The sequence below is a fragment of the Tachyglossus aculeatus genome, chromosome 19, assembly GCF_015852505.1.
Source record: "Tachyglossus aculeatus isolate mTacAcu1 chromosome 19, mTacAcu1.pri, whole genome shotgun sequence".
Taxonomy (NCBI): Eukaryota; Metazoa; Chordata; class Mammalia; order Monotremata; family Tachyglossidae; genus Tachyglossus; species Tachyglossus aculeatus.
The window spans coordinates 5,783,236-5,806,758 of record NC_052084.1 but is presented as its reverse complement, the minus strand read 5'-3'; the positions used below and the strand labels follow the sequence as shown (position 1 = coordinate 5,806,758).

Genomic DNA, 23,523 nt, shown 5'->3' with positions numbered 1-23,523 from the left:
GCTTGAATTAAAATGAGCAGATGACATGCTAAGATTACAAAAGATGACTCAAAATTATTTGCATTAAATCTACATGTAACTGTACCATCTTATTAAATAAGGGCTGCACTTAAAGCCCCAGAATTGCCTGCAAGATCACTTCTCACATCTACACTCATATGTCATCAAATGTACCCATGGTAGAGCAATACATCCTGATTTATATGGATGCCAGTACCCATACCCTTTTCTGATCTAAGCTCTTCAGTCTCCTTTTTCAGCTTTTCAATTTCTGATAGCAGTTCCAAGTTCTTCTTTTCCGCCTCTTGCAATTTACTTTAAAAAGGGAAAAAACAGAAAGGTGCAATTACTAAGCAATATAGTAACCTCTTCGTTTTTTAACCCAACTTTCACATTACTAAGGTTTCTGAGTTTGTTTTTCCCCTGGGTAGCAGTCTGGCTGATAGTCAAATGAAACACTATCATCAAATTTGAAGGCTAATTTCAGAATTACACCTTGTTCAGCAGGGTTCTTAGAAGAATGATTAAATTACTGTCTTGGTTACTCCATCAGGATGGTTCCAACTCTTTACTTAAGAGTAACTGTGAGAACCCACATGGCTTGAGCATGAGAAGACCATTTTTATTTTTAAAAATAATAATGGGATTTCATTTAGCAACTCTGTGCAGTGATCGCCCAGTTAATAATTTTTGTTCACCACAATGTCTTGAAAAGAACAAAAGCTTTATTCAATTATACTCTCTAGTTTAGACTTTTACATTAATTCTCCTTCGCTCTTTCAAATACTCCTGTGCCTCACCTGCACCAACTAGTTTATGTGACTACATGATTAACATCACCACTCAGGGGATTACAATTTTATCATCTATACCATCAGATTTCAACTCCTCATCCCTCCCATTTTTTGTCCTATTTCCTTTTGTGATGAGACTGGAGAGAATAAGATATTACAAAAAGGTCTGATGGGGGACAGGGAGATTCAGTTTGAGGTCTTAGCCATTAAAAGTATCAGCATAAATTTAGCTGACCCAACAATCAGTTCTACCACTTATGTACAGATTTACACTCGACCGTATAGGCAATTATTTATTCTGATGTATTCTGGTAGTTCACTGCGACCTATTTTCCTTATTACCGATCTGATCCTTGTTATTCCTACTGTTTGTTAATAATTTTCAATGTCTGTCACCCCCACAGTTTGAAAAGATTCTGGTGGACAGATAATAATAATAATGGCATTTATTAAGCGCTTACTATGTGCAAAGCACAGTTCTAAGCGCAGATGACATATGTTTTTAATTCTATTGTGTTTCCCAAGTAGTCCACTCAAAGGACAATCACTAAATTCCATTACTAGTACTACTGTAACTATTACAATGTTTTACTCTGAGACGTCATATACCTGAGATGGGAAAGGCCTTCAGGATTCATGAACAACTGTATTAACCCATCACTTTTATTTAACTTTTAGTTGAACCTGCATTTCTACAAAGAACCACTCCTCTCTGAAGTGAGTTGGCTTTGAACAATGTGGAAACTTTCCTTTTCTCACTTTTCTGAATAAGCAGAATTTTGCAAGTCTGACCAAATGACAGACAAAAAGTCAGTACTTAGTAAATGGCTTTGTGCAACTCAATGGATGCATTTGAAGCCAAAAAATGGTGCATTTTCCCCACACCAGCAATACTAATCAAAGGCATCCCTTCAACAGGTTTGCTTTCACAATTTTCCCAGCCATTAAAATTCACTGGGATATAGAAAATTAAAGAAATACAACTAGGTGTCTCTCCTCAAATGTTTTCTGTCAAGCTACAGAAACATACTTCATCAGAGAACAGATCATTCAAGCTCACCATTCTGTTGAAATGTTGGTGGCTTTAACTTTATTCAGCTCTTCTTGGATGACCTGTTTGGCTCTGATTTCTGCATCTAGAGCAGACTGCAGTTCCAATCTGGCTGACATATCCAGTTTTGCAAAGCGACGCATCTTCCAGGGCATGTCCTATAAAATAATGCAATTTATTTCACAGTTGTTTTTTCAACACCATGCTATTTTATTCCTAAAATAATTGTAGGGAACTCCCTTCAAACAGTATCTTCTTCTTAGAAAACAAAACATAGAGGTTATTGCTACATATCAATCAGTCAATCGTATTTATTGAGCGCTTACTATGTGCAGAGCATATGGGGTTCTTGTAGCCTCAAATTCCTTCTAATTCTGAAAATTTGTCATTGCTTTCTTCTTAATTAAGGGGAAGTGTTTGACATGAGGTATTGACCCATTTTATGCAGAAATCTCAACAGTTCAGTTGAGAATAAGTCAGTCTGGCTACCTATAAATTATATATTAGCTAACACAAAGGTAATAATTTTTTAGCAACACCCTATGATAATAAATGTTAAAAGTGGGAATGAAAACAGGGAGAGCCCATATAATCTTTATGACATAGTGTAACTCCGGGAATAGTAGGGTCAAAATCAATCAATCAATCAATCAATCGTATTTATTGAGTGCTTACTGTGTGCAGAGCACTGTACTAAGTGCTTGGGAAGTACAAGTTGGCAACATATAGAGACAGTCCCTACCCAACAGTGGGCTCACAGTCTAAAAGGGGGAGACAGGGAACAAAACCAAACATACTAACAAAATAAAATAAATCAGAACTGATAGAATTAAAGCTAAATGCACATTAACAAAATAAATAGAATAGTAAATATGTGCAAGTAAAATAAATAGCGTAATAAATCTACAAATATATATACAGGTGCTTTGGGGAGGGGAAGGAGGTAGGGTGGGGGGATGGGGAGGAGGAGAGGAAAAAGGGGGCTCAGTCTGGGAAGGCCTCTTGGAGGAGGTGAGCTCTCAGTAGGGCTTTGAAGGGAGGAAGCGAGCTAGCTTGGCGGATGTGTGGAGGGAGGGCATTCCAGGCCAGGGGGTCGACACAACAAAATCTGGAGTCACTTGCAAGAAAGCATAATTTTCAATGCTTAAACTTCTCAGAGTTGCAAAGTATATAGCGGATCCTTACCGTTGCTCTTGCACCTAAGCTGGAATTCCTCAAGACCTCCAGTTCTTCCGTCATTTTAGAAGCTAAGGCTTGAAGATACCCTCGTGCATCCTTCTCATCGCTCACCCTAAAATAGGGAAAAAGGGACCAAATGAGAATAATGAACAGAAATCAATCATAGTAATCATTTACATAAAACATTTCTTGAAGTTAAAGCTTGTCAAAGGAAAACCTGCATCCTATAAATCCATAAATGATTTAACATGGGGGCCAAAAAAACAAAACTACTCCACAATTTAGTTTAACCTACAGTACAGATATCAGCCAGCAGATGGCAACCAGCTTGAAAATGCCAAGTATGTCACATTGAGTCCACAAATATTTATGTTCCAATCTGACAAACTATCAAAAAAGTATCCTGAATTTTCAAAGATAATGTCCCTTCCGGACAAAGATTTCGGTGGAAAATGGTGCTTCTAAGCGACATGAATATCACTACTCTCAATTACACTGAAAGTTTAAACAGCACACATTTCTTCAAATGTAAACATTATCCCTGCACTATTTTTTAAAAGGACTGGCAAATTCCAGAAAAATAAGGGTCCTACGTTACTGCTAATATAAAAGAAAAATGGGAAGAAGGAAGATTCTAAATATTGTTTTAGGCCACTCAGATAAAGCTTCCTTAACCTTTTTTCTTCTCTTATAATCTTAGACTTGCAGAAGGAGAATGAGATGGGGTGATGTGGGTCACAGAGGGATGTACTAGAAGAAGGCAACAAATGTAACTGTCATATTGGAGAGCTTCCCTTTGGCCCAGCATACACTAGTGACATACACTCGTGACTACAGCACTTATGGACATACCTTTTATACACTCCCATTTCTCCTCTCTGTGACATTTAAATGTCTTTTAGACTGTGAGCCCACTGTTGGGTAGGGACTGTCTCTATATGTTGCCAACTTGTACTTCCCAAGCGCTTAGTACAGTGCTCTGCACACAGTAAGCGCTCAATAAATACAATTGATTGATTTAAATGTCTGTCTCCTCTGTAAGATGTAAACTCCTTGGGAACAGGGGTTGGTTCTACCAACTCCATTGTACTGTATTCTCCCACGTGCTTAGTACAGTGCTCTACTCATGGCAAGTGCTCCATAGATAACATTCACTGACTGAATATCAAATTTCATGATGTAGCAGTGGTGCAAACCCCAAACTACTACGATGCTGGCAGCTGGCATACTACCCAAGAAATACAGTTTCACCATGAGACACTTTGTCTTTAATGCCACTTGGGTACAGCATCTGGGTAGACTGTAAGCTCCTTGTGGGCAGGGAACATGTCTTCCAACTCTGCTGTTCTGTACTCTCTCAAGCACTTAATACAATGCTCTGCACACAGTAAGCACTCCATAAATACGACTGATTGATTGATTGGGTGAGGAGAGTCACCGGCATCACTCTGGCACACAGACACGGACAGCAAATTGTTGGAGGTGCCAAGGAGTGTATGGCAGAAGGAAGAGATGGAGCATGTAAAAGCTGCGGAGGGGCCTGAGGGACATAAATAACTCCACCTGATCATGTCATGGCATCAGACACCCCAGAGAAGAATATTTTCCTATTTGAGAATTCCCTTTCTATGAAAAGCCCAGTTGGAAAATATAAAAACAGAGGGCATGGATTTATAGACATGATAAAATATAATTGGAATTTCTCTCAAAAGTAAACTGGAAAAAGCCCTGGAACTGTAATAAGCTTTGAAATAAGTCCCATTCATACCTACTTTGAAAGCACAAGAGGAAAAGAACTAGGATATTAAATACCAAGGTTTCTAAGGCATGTATCAGGTCCAGCTTTAGTGAAACCTAAGATTTTCCAGCTACATAACCACCGATGCATCTTGCCATATATGAACCATTCCCGAAGCACACAAAATGTAGCCTGAATTTTTATAAAAAGTATTCATAAAAATGAAAGGTAGCTCTAATCGCTAATCATAATAGAAAAAAAGCACTTATTCAGCATCTACTGAAGGCAGAACACTGTGCTAGGCATGGTTTTTAGTAGCTAGTCTTCAGAAAATGTCTTAAAAAGGTTCTCGTACGCAATCCAAGATTTTAATTCCACTTCAAAATATTTCAAAATGCAATTACATTTTTTACCTCTAGCTTCAGTAAGACTAACTACACTATTTTCTCTTAATCGTATTCATTAGTATCATCAAGATAGCTGGCCCAAAACATTTCCAGGCAGAGGTAATCTCAGGATGACCTGTCAGGTCTGTAAGCTCCCTCTAGGTAAGCTCCTTGTGGTAGGAAGCATGTCTACCAGTTTTATATATTGCACTGTCCCAAGCATTTAGGACAGTGCTCTGCACACAGCCCTCAATAAATACAATTGAGTGACTGATGAAGGAAGAGGGGACCAGCATTGTTCTTGAACTTCAACTAGGAAAGGAACTGCTCTGAAAACCAAATCAACAGCCAACAAACAGGACACAGACTAAGGTTACTGTGGTCTTCTCCACAGTACTAAGATCTTGGTTTATTGACATCCTAGGGAGGGGAATAGGGGAAGGAGGAAGAAGCACACAAAAGGGAGAGGTAGGCAGGGGCAGGACGTCAAAGTAGGAGAAGCTATGAAGTCCTTGGTCTTTGGTTGACTTTGGAAACTCACGGAACTGAAATTCTGGTATATTATATGTTCGCACTGAGCTAGCACCTCTTCGTGACTGATTTTTTGAACTTGGCTTCTTTAGGGCATGTAAAATATATTTTGGCCAGACTTAAAACAACAGCCTCAGTCGGCTAATCCCTGTTCTTGATTTCTGCTTTGTTGGTTCTAAGCACTCCATCCTCAAAACTGTGCTGGGAAGCTAGTGTTCAGTCTGCATTTACAGGCATGATGTGGTGGACAAATTTCAAGAGAACAAGCCAGCCCCATTCAAACTCTAACTTCTACCCTTTTCCTCTTTCCTCCAGGACACCTGCTGGACGGCGAAACAGAGAGGTGTCTGCCTCTCGGATACTCATTGTTCTAGATTTGCCCACAGCTTCAGCTTGCAGCTTTATGAAAATTCTAGATTTGATTAAACTATATATAACTTCTTCAGGAACACCCTTAATCCGACAGACCTGGGTTCTGTAATGCTGGCTGCTTTCAAAAATTTAAGCCTTTCAATAGTATTTATATGAGTACATGGGTTTTTGAATTATGTATACGTTTAAGCTATAAATTACAACTTATTGGAATACATCCAAAATTCTATAATCTAGGCATTTCCTTTTTGTCTTGCACTGCGTAGCCTTATTCAAAAGCTAAAGCTTTATCCAAATATGGACACTGTAGTTAACTGCTATCAACACGGTCAAATAGACCAGCCTTCCTTAAAAAAGAGAGTGTTTACTCACTTTTGCTTGGATAGACCTCAGCTGGTACAATACAAGATAAAATGGAAGATACATTCCAAAAATGAGCAAGGATTAGTAGAAAGATTAGGCTGAAATCCCCCAAAACGACTGAACTGCAGAAATATTTAGAAACCAATTATTTTGGATATATTAAACATTAAGAATGGGCCAAAAATGGAAATTAAAACACAAATACTTCATGTAAAATCTGTCTCTTTCCAGGGAGTTCAAAGTTGTCCTTGGATTTTTCCCAATATTTTACATAAATATACAAGTTCAGGAGTGTCATTTTGATGAAGCCATTAGCGAGAGGGTCATTTGATAATGGCCATTCCAAATCAACTCTCCAGAGCTTTATGAACAATTGTTCAAGTATCTGCAACTACACACTGAGAAGGGTTTTTTTCTTCCACTCAGTCACATAAGAAACAATCCAACATACCTAAGGCAGGAAAAGAAATGCAACAGCCCTTTCCTCAGCCAAAGTCTGTCCCAAGCTTATTTCTTAAAACCGTGACTAAATCACACCATGTTTAAAACTCAGAGATGCCCAGGACACATCTAATGGACTAGAGAAGCAGCATGGCTTAGTGGAAAGAGCACGAGCATGGGAGTCAGAGGTTGTGGGTTCTAATCCCAGCTCCATCACTTGACAGCTGTGTGACTTTGGGCAAATCACTTAGCTTCTCTGTGTCTCAGTTATCTCATCTGTAAAATGGGGATTAAGACTGTGAGCCCCACGTGGGGACAACCTGATTACCTTGAAGAGTGCTTGGTACAGAGTAAGCACTTAACAACTACCTGTTCTTAAAAAGGGCAGTAATTTGAATGAGTTGTGGCAAATCAGGGGGTGAAAATAGAAAGTTCATACAAGCATGAGAGAGGGGAAGGAAAAAGCGTATGTCTGTCTCCCATATTAAAATGAAAGCTACAGATGGACAGGGAAAGTTGTTACTTCATTATTCTGGACTTCCCAAAGGCCAAAAACAGCTTGCCACACCAAGTGGGTGCTCAATAAATGCTACTACTACTACTAAGTGTTGTTACGATAGGAGACTTCGCTTTGCACTTTGCTACCCCACTCCCAGCCCCATTGTAATTGTTAACATTTCCTTATACTCTGCCTCTTCCCCTACATGTACTTTGGATTGTAAGTCTCTTGAGGGATCTTGTCTACCAACTCTATTACACTGTACTATCCCAAGCATTTAATACAGTGCACTGCACACAGTAAGCCCTCAATTAATACCGCTGAATGATTGATTGAGCCAAGGGGGACAAATAGTTGTGGTGTGTTGTTAGCAGAAGAACAGAGTGGAAATTTGAAAGAATAAATTTAATGAGGCAGAAGTCGGCACAGGTTTGGATTACAGTCAAGAACACATGACTGCCTGAAGACAGAAGTGGAGGAAGTGACATGTGAAAATGATCTAAGCCTTGAGGACTGACAGGCTGAAAACAGGGGAAGAAGAAAGGGGCGGAGACTGTGGACCTCTAAGTCCAGCAAACAAGACAGGAGCAAGGTCAAAAAGGGAAAAACAGTTTGGTATAGGTAGTTATGGTTAAGAAACTGGTGAGGACAGAAGATAGATGGGTGGGTTGCCAGATGAGGAAGCTGTGGTCAAAAATTGGTATTTCCACATTAGAGGTGTTGAGCTCAAGAATACTGAAAGGGCCGTATTCCAAAAAGACTCACCATTGAATGATTTCTGTGATCTGGGCCTCCCAGTGTGCGACAGATTCTTTTTTGTCTGCTAGGTCTCGCATCTCTTCTTCCAGCTGTCGGTTGTTCACACTCAGCCGCTCAAACATGGTGGTGAGCTACGGAGTTTTAAAACAGTTGGAACACATCCTTGGCTAGGACCCAAGTTATTTAATCAACTAGCTTTTCCTGCAACCTTTGGGGGCTCATTTAGATTTTATGTTACTAACTTACTTTGAGACACCATAATAATAGCTGAGTAGAAAGAGCACAGCCCTGGGAGTCCGAGGTCCTGGGTTCTGATCCCAACACTGCCACTTATCTGCTGTGTGACCTTAAGCGAGTCACTTCTCTGTGCCTCAGTTCCCTCATCTGCAAAATGGGGATTCAATACCTGCTCTCCCTCCTACTTACTCTGGGAGCCTTATGATTATTATCCTCTATCTTCCCCAGCACTTAGTATAGTGCTCAACATATAGTAAGGGCTTAACAAATACCACAATTATTATTATAAACATCATAGAGTAAAATGTGAATGCATATTTGTTTTGTAAAGTTCACTTCCAAATCTCAGACCCAAAGGCTCACTGCTATTATCTAGTTTTGGTGCAAAATCATTTCTGAGGAATAAACATACTGCCTACGTCAGTCTTATGCTTTTGAAATAAAATTTTATTCTCTACTAGTCCTTGAGATTGAATGCAAATTTAGCTGGTCATATAAAATTGCTAAATGTAGTAAAATTTATTCAGAATTGAACACCTTACATAGAAACTCTGACCTTGTAAGCTACCCTAATTAATCTTTACTAAGTGAATATTTACATATCAAATTTGGAAATATTTCTGTATTCATATGTTTGGAATTAACAGAAAATAAGATATAAAACTACACACTCTCTGGCCAACACACCATTTGCTCGAAGAACATGACTGGCTTACTGCATCTAAAATTAATTAATTTCAGGCAATAAATGAAAAGCTTTAGGTTATGATTCTCAGGAAATCTTGCTTTCTTTTAATTTCTTTCAGAGATTCATAAGCACAAAGGTTGATAGATTAGCTTAATGAGATCATTGATGCAATAATTAATCAATGATTTAATTATAATGACAATAAAAGGCAAATGCATTAACACATTTAGTTTCTATTTTACCTCATCACACCTACATACATTTCTGCACTGATACCAAAAGAGTTTAGTTTCTTTGCATGGAGCTTTATTAAAGACTTAAATCCAAGGAATCATCCATGCATGAAAAATGTGTGTCATATTCTTATTACATGCAATATTAACAGAATAACATCTACCAATTCTGTCACACTGTACTTTTCCAACCAGTAAATTCACTGCACTGCACACAGTAAGTGCTCAAGAAATCTCAACAAAATTGAAATGCTAACAATCAAATGAACAACCTGATGAATGTAACTTTCAAAAACTAATCTAAAGTATCAGTATTGCCATAACTACTTCTCTACACAATTGTTCTCCACTGTAATTACACCCTTCACTTAACACACAGAAATTCCAAAATGAAATAGCCTTGTAATTTGTAGATGCTTCAAATCCTGAGGTAATGTTTTTATTTATAAATCAAAAATCACCCTATAATTCAGTAATAATTAACCCAGAAGTGCTTGTTAACTAATCACATTAAAGAGAGATTACACAAATATCTGGGTCAAGTCATAAAGTCATACCCTCTAACTCTGGGGAAGCTAGCAGTTTCTACTACAACCTCACAAAATTTATGGAGCTCGTTTTCTTTTTAATTCATTTAAGATGTCACCTAAGTCTCATTACATTCTTAAACCACTCTGAAATTTAGCTACATGATTTTTTCCTTATTCCACAAACACAAACATTTGGTTCAAGCAGTTCTACAAAAAAAAAATAAAATAAAAGCAGACTATTTGATGCACAGAAAATGAACTAGTGTAGGTGGGGGGCTCCCCTTTTAGTCTGTGAGCCCACTGTTGGGTAGGGACTGTCTCTATATGTTGCCAACTTGTACTTCCCAAGGGCTTAGTACAGTGCTCTGCACACAGTAAGAGCTCAATAAATACGACTGATTGATTGACTGATTGATTGACCTGTGGGATGCGGAGTGGAGAACAAGAAAAAGAGGGAGTCCAAAGAGAGACCTCAGAAGACTGTGGCATTGGTACGATTTCATGTAAGTCTTTCATTTGTGCATCTCTGCTTCCAATTTAGTTGATCGGGCTAGTTAACACTGAACCATGAAAAGGACTCAATGTTTGCATTTGATGTACAGTCAGGTTGGAGATCTCAATTCAGGAAGCAGCTAAAGGCTTCATGAGACATAACTGTCAAGGGAAAGAGGCAAAGTGGAGTATACTGTCAAGACAGTGGTAGTGTTCAGGTAAGGGTCCCTGGATAACTGGGGTTGAGAAGCACCATGGCCTAATGGGAAGAGCATGGGCTTTGGAGTCAGAGGACCTAGGTTCTCATCCTGGCTCTACCACATACCTGCTTTTCGCCCTTGCCCGATCACTTCACTTCTCTGGCCTCAGTTGCCTCATCTGCAAAATGGGGATTCAATACATATCCTCCCTCCTACTTAGACTGAGCCTCACATAGGACCTGATTATCCTGTATCTACTCCAGCACGTAATACTGTGTCTGGCAAATAGTAATCACATAATAAATACCATAATTATTGCCATTATCATTATTATTAGCCCAAGTCAGGGAGATGGCTTAGTAGAAGTGAGGTGGTGCCAGAGGAGAAGGAAGGGTGGTTGGGAGAGCAGCCCAAAAGAGAAAAGCCACCTGCAAAGATGCAAGCCCTGGGCAGCCAGTGTCTCCAATCCTGCTGCTATTGGACACTGCAGCATCAGCTACTGATCCTGAGGGGGGCTTACTTATGGCCCTATCAGCCAATGTGCAGCTTGCAGTGGCTTTGCCCACATAAGATGCCAGCCTAGACATTACTTACAGGAAGGGTAACCAAAGCTCAAAGAGGAAAAAAAACCTTGCTCGTTGTCTCAACCTGTAAGGGCCTAAATTGAAAATAGAACTTTGCTACTAAATCATCCTCATATCATCTTTATTTTTCGATTGAAAACCGAGTGAAGTTGGAGTAGGAATATATGGGGTTTTAATCAAGTTTTCTCCTATAATAGCATACCCAACGCAGTCTGCTACTCACCTTATCAAGTTCATTTGACAGCTTTTTATTTTCTTCAGTCAGCAGGACTTTCTCCCGTTCATATTTCTGTTTGAACTCTGTTTCAAATTCCTCTCTTTCACTTTGGCTAATAACAACAACACAAACAACCAGCTAGTGAACTGACAGAAGGTGTAGAGTGAAGAAACAGAAAACCCCATAGATCAGCAGAGACACAGGTTGAGCCCTGGACTTAATAACTGTCTCTATCTCTGAACTTGAATGGACGTCACCTATTGCTAGTTGAATTGTGTATATTTGTCTTACCTATGCCTTAAGATTTTTTTTTTTTTTACCTTTTTGTGCCCCATTCCTTAGCTCTGCACTTAGAGGTTGCTAATTCCTGTGATGGATAATATAGTTGCAAAGACGTAACTAAACAAGTAACCAAAAAGACACTAAAATGTAAAAAGTTGTATTCTCCTAGGTCTCTTCCAGGGAAAAAGTAGAGTGAGTGGTCATGAGCCAAAGCAACTCACTTCCTTCACCAATTTTTGCACATTACTTTAGGGTGGATAATGATTAAGGCTCATTGCATCTGACTCTTCTACTCCCTGGGTATAAATTGGGCAAGAATATTGTTCAAAATAGATCAGCAGCACTGACGTAATATGCTGAAATCACTATTCAAATTTGCTAACTGTAACGTTACGTACAATTTCACTACGTTTTAGATTTTGTAATCTATAACATGGTCCAGAGGAATCATATCCTCATTCTGTGTTACAGGTGGGACAACAGTGTTGCCATCAACATTCCTCAAGTCACAAGGGGATTATCCAGGAGAAATTTGGGGTTTAAGATGGACCTGCACTAGATATGACCTCATTCTACAGTTAGGTACATTACAGTGAAATCCCACTCTACAAAACTGGGCAAGAAACACTTTAATATTTTTTGCTCAACAATGCTTTGCAAAAATTGCCCTCAATTGTTCTGATGGCACAAGGCAGAATGGGCCTGGTTCAGATCCATCACACAGATCTTTATCCCATTCCAGAATTTGCCTTGTAAACTCTTATAGCTTGCCCTAAGTGGAAAGAGCACATGCTTGGGAGTCAGGAGATCGGCACTCCAGTGCATGCTCGCCGTGTGAGTTTGTAACTAGGAGTTAGGAGACTAGGTTCTAATTCCAGCTCTGGCCCTTTCCTGCTGTGTGACCTTAGGCAAGTCACAACATTTTTGTACCTCCGTTTCCTCCCCCTGTAGACTGAGCCCCATGTGGGATGAGGACTCTGTCCAAGCTATAGTGGCTCTACCCCAGCGTTTAGTACAATGCTTGGAACATAATAAGTGCTTAAAAATACCACAATTGTTATTGATAAAGCCATAATTATAAGACAGTACACAAACACATACTATTGTGTGCTATTAATAAACGAAGTATATCTTATCCCCCACTTTCTCCTACCTAATCTAGTAAGAGAAGCCTTTCAATCTTAGTGAAAGGAATGGGATCAAAACAAATACACACTGTGGCTCAAATATCCACAAATTTAATATAAGTTAATAATCTTCAATCTAATAAAAAAGATGGGCTTACAGAGCATTCTAGCATATTTTAGTGTGTTGTTTTCTATAACTTCACATGTCTGGCATATCATTCAGTATTTTCAATTTTCTAACCCAGGAATATAAACAGTGTCTACTTACTATTGGCACAACAGACTTATGTATATCTGACAAGGATTCTCACATTCAGATGTCTAAGTGCTTTTCGGTAGCATTAAAGCTTTAAAACCCATCTAGGCCACCAAGAATGTAAAGAAGAGATAAACCCTATTTCCTCAGTTACTAATATGTATATTTTATTGTATAGGCATAAATAACTAGGCTGCAGCAGACCAAGTATAGTAATTTTTCCCTTTTGACTACCTAAACAGCACAAGTCTTATTCTCTAATGTTGACATCTGTTTACTTGTGTTACGATTTTTCATTATAAAGATTGAAGTAAACAAGACACTTAAACAAAGGGCCCAACAGTCAGTTCATATCCACTTTTTCTTTAAAGATGAAAAAGGTCTTCCTGAAAGAATACTGATTTCTAGCGTATTTAATAAAGACATTTAAACTATTAAATAAGTGGATGATAGCTCCCTCAACATTTTGTCTGAAGATCGGTTCACATGGTCAAAGATGAAATGCAAGTTGAGAAACAGCTTGGCCTAATGTAAACACCAAGAGCGTGGGAGTCAGAGGACCTGGGTTCTAATCCCAGCTCTCCCACCTTGTCTGCTCTGTGACCCTGGGCATACCTTAACTGCTCTGGGCCTCAGTTTCCTCATCTGTAAAATGGGGATTCATTCCTACCCCTTTCTCCTCAGACTGTGAGCCACATGTAGAAAGAAACTGTGTTCAACTTGATTATCTGGTATCTACCCCAGTGGTCAGTACAGTGCTTGGCACATAGTATGCACTCAGATACTGCAATAATAATAACATATATTATTATTAATATTACTATTCCAAAGCAAATCCAAGGAAGAGAAAGCAGTGTTAAAAGATTTTACCTCACCTGTAAAATGGAGATTAAGACTGTGAGCTGCATTTGGGACATGCACTGTGTCCAATCTGATTAGCTTGTGTCTAATCCAGTTGTTTGCCACATATTAAGCATTTGACAAATGCCATAAAAAATGGAATTCAGTATATGTCATACTTCCTAAAAAGGCACTTCTATAACCAATCCTTCAGAATACTATTGTAGGGCAACATGCTACAGGAGACTATTCCAATAAACTATAATACCCAAATCTTATGACAGATTAAGGCTTCAGTGACAATGACACCTTTATCATGATTTCAAATATTGATCTTGGGGCATTTCCAAATTCTGATTAGGGTACACTCAAGCCCTACTCACTTTTAAGTTTAATGGGGATTAATATTGTATATTTCCAAGTAATTATCTCCTCAACTGTTCCTGACATAGTGCGCACACTGCATTTCAAGGGTAGATGAAGTATTTATGTATATATAGTGAATTCATGTGTGTGTGAATATATACATTACCATGAAAGTTACCTACAGAATTCAGTCTTCATTTTGTGTTATATTCACCCTCCTCTGTATTACTCAGGTAAATAAAAGAGTTTTTAGCGATGTATGAGAATAAGCTCCTTTGAGGGCAGGAATTGCATCCTTGACTTCTTTTATATGATCTCTGAATACTTACTACTACTATGCTCACTAAATACCATTGATTCTGAAGAAGAAATATCCGCTGTTCCAACTGCAGGCTCTGCCACAGGAGGAAAAAAAAAAAAAGCTGACGTCTGTGCTTTTGACAGATTGCCTTGTTGGAGCATGTAAGGAGTTTTGTGTCTAACACAGCTTGATGACGGATGTTAGCACTGGATACAACCCAGGGTGGGTTGGCCTCAGGCCAGTTTAAATGATTGTTTCTATGCCAACGGAAAATAGAAGTCTGATACTAGTTGATCTTTAACTTGTCATTTGGCATCTGCCCCCCAAATTATTTAAACTACAAAATAAACTCAAGAAAGATAAACCATGCTGTGTCTGTATATACAAGTTCATTTCTTAGCAACGGGGGTGGATGCCTAAAACTTTGTTTTGTTTCAGACATTCCTTCCAAGCCAAGAAATATGCATTGAAAGAAATTTCTGTTTGGAGTTCCTTCAGGGCTGATGTGCTTGCAAATACTATTGGATACCATAAACTACTTGGGACATTTTCAAAGCCATTGCGCCGTCTTACCTCTCTCTCCTTGTCTTTTCTAACTTGTCTTTCAAAATCATAATTTCTTTTTTGAGAGCAAGCTGCTGGCCTTCTGCATCCCGCAACTCTTTCTTCAGGTTCTTAACTTCGTTAGCATGTATCGTTTCCCTTTTGGACAATTCATCTTCATAAAATACACTTTTCTTTTCTAAGTCGGCCTTTAGTTTGGTGATCTCTTGCTGGTGTTCAGTACTGCTTACCCCTGGTGAGCGAACAATTTGTTTTTGCTATAAAAATAACAGCTCAAGATTAGTTGTCTTATCCATCAGAACAATAAAAATGTACCAAACAATAACTCACTTCGCCAATACACAGAAACATAGGTTCATGCATCTCAATATTAGGCAGCTATAATTTATGCCCAAAATTTCATTAATATAGTACACTAATTTCAAAAAGGAATAAACAACGGGGTGGATATGCAACTAGCTGCATAGTACAAACCTAAGTCCACTCATTTTCCTAGAGCTAATGTCTAACCAGTAGAAAGATACTTTGAAGGGAGTATTAACTCCTTCAGACTAGTTGATCCTTTAGTGCATGAATCTGGACCATTACAATTAGGAAAACAAAACACCTTAAACTTTAGGTTTTGGGGATGACAATTCAAACTGAATTTCAAGACTAATATACTGTACATCAGCACATGAGTAAAGTTTGCCCTCAAATTAGAAGAGGCAAAGTATCTGAATTCCTTCAAAAGTGTGGCTTAGTGGATAGGATACAGGCTTGTAAGTCAGAAGGACCTGAGTCCTAATCCTATCTCTTCTACTTGTCTGCTGTGTGACCTTAGACATGTCACTTAACTTCTCTCTGCCTCAGTTCCCTCAACTGGAAAATGGGGATTAAGACCGTGAGCCCAATGTGGGATGGGGACCTTGTCCAATCCAATTACCTATCTACCCCAGCACTTAGTCCAGTGCCTGGTACAGAGTAAGTGCTTGAAACATATCACAATTATTATTTATTCAATGTTGTTTAGTGATCAAAGGTCATAGCCATGTTTTCCTTACACTCCTTGGATAGATGCCTCCTGTTGTCTCTTCTTCTAGCTGCCCCATTCCTGCTCCTTGCTAGCTGCTTTTAAGCTGTGGCTATCTCCCTAAAAAGGCCCTTTTCTTAACACGGAAAAGACACGTCCACCTACCACATAAAGTCTGAGTAATTGATCCATCTCACTGAATGCCTTACAGATATAGAGCTCTACAGCAATTTAGGCATGTGCCCGTGAACTTCTCACCCATTCTATACTGCCTGCACACATGAACAGTTCTATCAGTAACATTTTTAATTCCTTAAATTAACAATAGCAATTCAAAGCAAATAAGCATCTGCATCTTAAGTGAGACTCGTAATTTTTCACTTTAAAAAGACAGAGATAAAACTGTTTTCTTGCTAAAATACATTGCAACTGTAGGTATGCTGTAAAAGTTACAAAGGCACTACAAGAATGACACTGCATACTGTTTAAGTGGAAGAAGTTGATGTCACCACTGCAAACCTGGCATTTATTTGTCTAATTGCAATCACAGTTAGTACATCTAGCTGAAACAATCCATCAACAAAGGGCAGGAATAGCTTTCCATTATCAGATTATCAGACAGATTATGGAACTTTTCCATTTTGAAATTTTAGTGTCTTTTTCAAAGCTCTCCACATAATAATGAAAAGCTTTGGATTTTTCAAACAAAAATAAAGGAGCCATTTTTTTTTGCTTTACAGATGCAATGCTAAGAATTTGCCTTTGCCTTTATTCATTGATCTGTTCACCTGAATGGTTTTCTATTTAAACCCAGGTTCAGAGGAGATTTTCAACGAGCCTTTTCATTTAACACATTCTCAGTCAAGAATTCTGAAGGCTCAGTTCCTTCTACCCTGGCTGTATCCAAGAGAACTCTTTAGCAACCACTCCTTTTTTACAGATATTGGCAAAGAAATCAACTGGTGTTTCCTGTACCTATTTTAGACAGCACACTCACAAAGCTCTCATTGCACTTCACTTTTAGCTACCTAGAGTAGGTGGTAAAAGCTTCTTTTAGCATTTACATATCTTATATAGTCCCTTGGCTATCATCATCAGCAAAATGAAACAAAACTAAGTCTCAAATTCCAGTTTGCTTATGATACCAACAGCGGGATTCCCTGACCACTGATATTCAACAGTGAACCTTAAAAGACTTCTCCATTCAGGTCGCCTTGGTCAAACGGAACAAAAGACAGTGCTTCAGTGGCTAGCAAAATGTATACAGAACCTAGAACAGGTCTTGATCCATAGGAGGCAAACAGTCCTCTAATCTGTACGTTCCTGGTGGGCAGGGATCTTGTCTACCAACTCTGTTGTACTGTACTCTCCCAAGCATTTAGTACAGTGCTCTGCCTGCAGTACACACTCAATACCATTGTCTGATTGGCGGGAAGGAGAGGGGATCAATAAATGCTTCTGACTGACATCATGGTTCAATTATATGAAACATGACAGCGCTTGGCACCTATCTAACAAATACAATAATAACCACCATATGCCTTGCTCCAGTTAAGTCAGATAAAAAGGGTATTAAATGATCAGCTATCTCCTGGATGAGTTCTACACACCTCGGTAACAAGCCCTCTTCAGGTTCTGCAGTCTTAATCCCCACTTGACAGATGTTGTAACTGAGGCACAGAGAAGTGAAGTGACTTGCCAAAGGTCACACAGCAGACAAGCGGCAGAGATGGGATTTTAGGACCCAGGTGGTTCTGGCTCTCAGGCCCATGCTCTATCCACTATACCACACTGCTTAGAATGAGTCAGAGGCATAAGAATCCACTACGGCTCAGGATGCTCTAAGCTGTTAGAGCAAGAAGGGGACTGTGACATGGTCAGGAAGATTGCCAAGAATATTTTCTTTCCCTTATCCCCAGACTTGGGGGACAAGTGCCTGAGTTCTTTATGGGTTTCATGAGACCTCGACCCTCAGCCTGGCTCCCCCTGACAGCCAGTAGTACCCCCAAGATAGTTGAAAAATAATAATAATTTACTATTAGAGAAGCGATCTGGTCTCAAGCTATATTACTAAGCTAGGAGTTGATAGATATGGGGTTTTACCTCCAGCTCTGTCACTGATACAGTGCGAAATCTTGAGCAAGTCATTTCACCCCTCTGCCTTGGGCTCCTCATCTGTAAAATAGGGATAACATTACCTGTCTTCTATTTCCTGATAGGGATAATACAAGCAATGAATTCTGGGGGAAATGTATTATATAAAAATCATATAATAATTTTTTCCCCTCCCATTGCTATTAACCAAATCCTACTTTCAGTGCAATTTACTGCGACATATATTTTGGCTAAGGACCAGCAAAATTACGCAAAATCCTGCACATATCTTGGCTCTGTGTTCTTCCATGAAAACACTGAGCAAAAATAAATAAATTGTGAATGTCATCTGCATTACACACATATGGGCATCATCATCGATGGTATTTATTGAGCGCTTACTATGTGCAGAGCACTATACTAAGCACGTGGCAATGCAAAGGAGTTGGTTGGTTGCTCCATACCTTCAAAGAGCTTACACTCTAGAGAAAACTAGCCATTAAAAAATATACTCTGGCCCTTGAAGCCAGTACCTAAAGAAATCAAGGTGGGATGAGTTAAAATCAAAGGAAAATGGAGTGCAATTCCCCTCTCCTTTTTATTCCCGACTTACTTTTCCTATGAATTGCTGTCAGTGGGGAAAATGAGGTTATATACACTGAAAACAGTGAAGGCTGGCATCCTGTCGGACCACTGACACATAAGATAAAATAAACCAAACATAAATGAAGGTAGGGACTCTGGCAGGAACTCTGGCATTAACAGACGTGGCTGGGATAGTAGAAATTTACAGGCTGAAAATGATTTTTACAGTCCTACAGATTTCTGAAAACTATTTCTTGGCTGGAATAAGCCCTATCACCAACTGCTGTATGCACCATTTGCAACTGCTTTATTATTCCTAGGTGAACTTTTAATAAATTGCTGCAATTAGGGTCATCATACATTGAAGTTTGCAACATCTTCCTGCCTAGGAGCTGGAAGAGACTGTAAATATAAACACTAAATTTATGCAGAACTTTTCTTGCCAAAAATTCAGAGGAATAATATACATGCAACCTTCCTATACTCCAAGGGCTACCTTCTTGGGAAGTTACGTTTCAAGAAAAACTTGGGTCATAATATTCACTCATTCTGATACTGCATGCATGTGTAAAAGCAGTCTTTTTGATGAAGAGACACTCCAAAACCCTAACAGGCTCAAAATTGTCAGAGTTATCAGAGTACTGTTCCCTAGCTACCTAATTGCCCTTTAGCTAAGATGTGTATTGAAAACACACAGTATGGCAGAACTGAGTGAATATGAAGCACTCATATTCATAAGAACTTGAGAAGTTACAAAATTCATTTTGAGAAAACTAAACAGAAAGGCAAAGCTGCAGAAATTGTATTTGGTAGAGAAAATAATAGGCTACTCTGAGTAATTTTTCTCAGTGCTTAGAAAGCACACAATTGAACATTCTTTTATTTAGAGGCAACCTTACTAATAAATTGAGCAAATAATGGAAAGGGAGGTGGAAGAGAATGTGAAGTACCAAAATGTCATTTGGGGAGAGAAATTCTACTGAAACATCTTCCATTTTTAAATATCATCCAATTTCCAATTTAGTTTAGAATCATGCTCCAAATAACTACCATTCAATTTCTGGAAGTTTTTTATTCTCAGGTATTGCATTTTACTTCCTCTATTTTGTGCAACCACATCTTAGGATGCAACCAAGAACGCTGAAGTTGGTTTTAAAAAACACCGCCAATCTTTCAGGAAACAAGCTGAGAGGATGACCCAGGACGATATATGTGGAAGCACACGTGAGCCACCTTTTTTCTACGGTATGTGTTAAGCACTTATTATCTGCCAGGCACTGTACTAATCACTGGGGTAGATACAAGACAGTCAGGTGGGACTGTCCCACATGGGGCTCAAAGTCTTAATCCCCTTATTGCAGATGAGGTAAATTAGGCCCAGAGAAATGAAGTGACTTCCCCAAGTTCACAAAGCAGACAAGCGGAGGAGCTGGGATAAGAACCAGGTCCTTCTGGCTCCCAGGTCTGTGTTCAGTCCACTAGGTCATGCTGCTTCTCACTTTGCAGTGGTGGAAAACAGGTCCTGAGTCAATTCATACCAGTGAAATCCTATTTTCAGTCAGAGTTTTTCACTGTCTTTAGAGAACCAAAAGCTACTCCCAGATTCTCTTCCTTAAACTAAATCGAGAAGCCACTAAGTCTTTCAAGTCTTTCTCCCCCTTTAAGACTGTGAGCCCACTGTGGGGTAGGGACTGTCTCTATGTGTTGCCAATTTGTACTTCCCAAGCGCTTAGTACAGTGCTCTGCACATAGTAAGCGCTCAATAAATACGATTGATTGATTGATTGATTGATTCAAGATGCTGGAAGAAGGTGGTGCTAACACCGAGGTCCAGGCTAACAGAGATCTATTTAGTGGAATTGTTCAAACTTCTCACCTTGGTATTATCCTTGGCTCCTCTCTGTCATTCAACCCATATATTCAAGCCATCACTAAATCCTGCCACTTTTATCTTCACAACATCGCTAAAATCCGCCACTTCCTCTCCATTCAAACTGCTACCATATTAATACAAGCACTTCTCCTATACCGCCTTGATTATTCTATCAGCCTCTTTGCTGACCTCTCTGCTTCCTGTCCCTCCCCACTCCAGTCCATATTCCACTCTGCTGCCTGGATCAGTTTCCTTCAAAGATGTTCAGACCATGTTTCCCCACTTCTCAAGGAATTCCTGTGGTTGCCCATCGTGCTTACAGTGTTCTGCCCACAGTAAGCACTCAATAAATGCCATTGACTGATTAATTAATAACACCTGCCCTGGGGCTGTGGGACCTGTTTGGGATCTGGAGCGCCAGCATTAGCCTTCTCAGACCTTGGGCATCTTCCTCATATAATCAAGATTTTGCTTTGGGTGGAGCCACCTTCTAGTCTGTCACCTTCTTTCCCATGTTCTCTCTTCTCCCACTACACCCCAGCTTGCATTCTTCGCTTCTCCCGTCTAACCTTCTAGCTGAATCTTGGTCGTGACTCTCCCATACCTCACCCACTGAGCAAGACTTCTAGATTGTGAGCCCGTTGTTGGGTAGGGACCGTCTCTATGTGTTGCCGACTTGTACTTCCCAAGTGCTTAGTACAGTGCTCTGCGCACAGTAAGTGCTCAATAAATGACTGAAAAATATGACAATGACTGAATGAATCCACCTTCACACCAAACAAAAACTCCTCACCATTGGCTTTAAAGCACTCAATCATCTTGCCCCCTCCTACTTTACCTCACTGCTCTCCTACTACAACCCAGCCCACACATTTTGTTCCTCTGATGCTTTCTCACTATACCTCCATCTTGTCTATCTCACCGCCAACCTCTCTCTCACAAACTGCCTCTGGCCTGGAATGCCTTCCCTCCTCATATCAGAGGGTAACTGCTCTCCCTCACTTCAAAGCCTTACTGAAGGCATATCTCCTCCAAGAAGCTTTCCCTGATTAAGCCCTCCTCTCCTTTTCTCTTACTCCCTTCTGTGTTGCCCTAACTTGCTCTCTTCATTCATCCTACCTCCAAGCCCCACAGCACATATGTGTATATATAGATGTAATTTATGTATTCATTTATTTATGTATATTAATGTCTGTCTCCCCTCCTAGACTGTGAGCTCACTGTGGGCGGGGAATGTGTCTGTTGGTGCATTGTACTTGCCTAAGCACTTAGTGCAGTGCTTTGCACAGAGTAAGTACTCAATAAATACAAATGAATGCACGAATGAATGTTGTGAAGCCTGTGCCTACCACAGTGGTCTTGCACAGTTTCTTAACCATTAATTTCCCTTAAAAGCCATGTTGAAAATCAAATGGTAAGAAATGCTTAAAAGAAGAAAAGCCAACAATGCAACCGACAAACCAACACAACTCTGCTAAGTGGGCCATCAGCAAGAGATGGATGACAACTGACATTTAAATAACTGCTTAATGATGCACTTTGCTGATACAACCATAAACATGCTAGGAAGAAGAAACAATTTAGAACACACCAAAAGACAATGTCAAGCTGTGGCCCAGCTAACAATAGCAAAAGACTGACTAATCTAACATGTTGTAGCAAAACATTCTCCTTTTCCCGTAAATTATGATCTGGAAATTATTTTCAGGCATTCTCCCAACCTATTTGTAAACTCCCTGAGGGCAGGGATTGCCTTCTGTTGTCTTATTTGATCTTCTACAGAAAGGTGCAGCTACACAATAAAAGGGTCATGTATCTACATGCCCAGCTTGGTATGGAAACAACTGCTCCACCTCCTATCCACATACAGTGACACTACACCTTCCCAAACTCTTTGTCCTCTCCCAAGTGCTTGGTACAGGGCTCTGCATATAATAAGCACTCAGTAAATACCGCTGATTGATTGATTAAGCATGCTGAACTGCATCCCTCAAAGAGGATGAAGGCTTAGTTACAGCAAAGTGAGGGAGGGCCGCCCTGACATGGTTTTGAAGCTTCTCCTCTAGCATCCCAAATCATAAATATCCAATCAATTACCTCTAGCTCCTATAAACCTCCTTATACTCACCTTCAGCACTTTACGTACAAATGTTTATTCAACTGTACATTCAATTACTTGATTACTCTTTTATGGTATTTGTGAAGCACTTGCCATGTGTCAAACACTGTTCTAAGTGCTGGAGTAGGTACAAGTTAATTAGGTCGGACAAAGTCCCCGTCCCACATGGGGTGCTCAGTCTAAATAGGAGGGAGAACAGGTATTTAATCCCCATTTTACAATTGATAGAACCGAGGTACAGAGAAGTTAAGTAACTTGCCCAAGGTCACAAACAAGCAATTGGCAGAGCCAGGATTAGAACCCAGGTCCTCTGACTCACAGTCCCATGCTCTTTCCACTTGGCCATGCTGCTTCTCCACTATGTTTGTAAATAGTTACTATGTTTGCAAATAGTTTATGTTTGCCACCCCCATTAGGGTGTTAGCTCCTTGTGGACAGGGAACATCTCACTCACTTGTTTCGAACTTCCCAGATGCTTCTGTAGTTAACTGCACCAAGTGGGCACTCAATGAATACTCCCGTAAGTGTCAACTTCCCATTTTGATACCGGAAACATTGAAAAGGGCAAGGATTTGGGGTGGAAAAGAGGATTGTCAGGGAAAAGGTTTCCAAGAGCTAATAAGCCAAACATTTGGGTCTTTTCTGCCCTTTAGAAACTCTCAAGGTTTGTCAGACACCTGGGCTTCAAATCCAGTTCAAGAAGTTGTAGGGACTGTCACCTATCCATGTTACTACTACTACTACTCTCCTGTCCAGAAGAGATGCTATGATTGGCTTCTTCAAAGGGGATTCAGTATAATCATTACAAAA

The 23,523-nt window shown here is 39.6% G+C and overlaps 1 protein-coding gene across 5 annotated transcripts in view; it reads right to left on the bottom strand.

Annotated features, from left to right (window-relative positions):
• Positions 1-23,523, bottom strand: part of CDC42BPA (CDC42 binding protein kinase alpha) — a 212,196-nt gene that overhangs the window by 46,888 nt on the left and 141,785 nt on the right. For all 5 annotated transcript variants that reach the window (XM_038760800.1, XM_038760799.1, XM_038760801.1 and 2 more), the window contains exons 15-20: positions 15,040-15,287; positions 11,301-11,406; positions 8,120-8,244; positions 3,031-3,136; positions 1,855-2,003; positions 224-315 (exon numbers count right to left, since the gene is read on the bottom strand). In XM_038760800.1, coding sequence (XP_038616728.1) covers positions 224-315; positions 1,855-2,003; positions 3,031-3,136; positions 8,120-8,244; positions 11,301-11,406; positions 15,040-15,287 — 826 coding nt within the window. The remainder of the gene's footprint in view (positions 1-223; positions 316-1,854; positions 2,004-3,030; positions 3,137-8,119; positions 8,245-11,300; positions 11,407-15,039; positions 15,288-23,523) is intronic.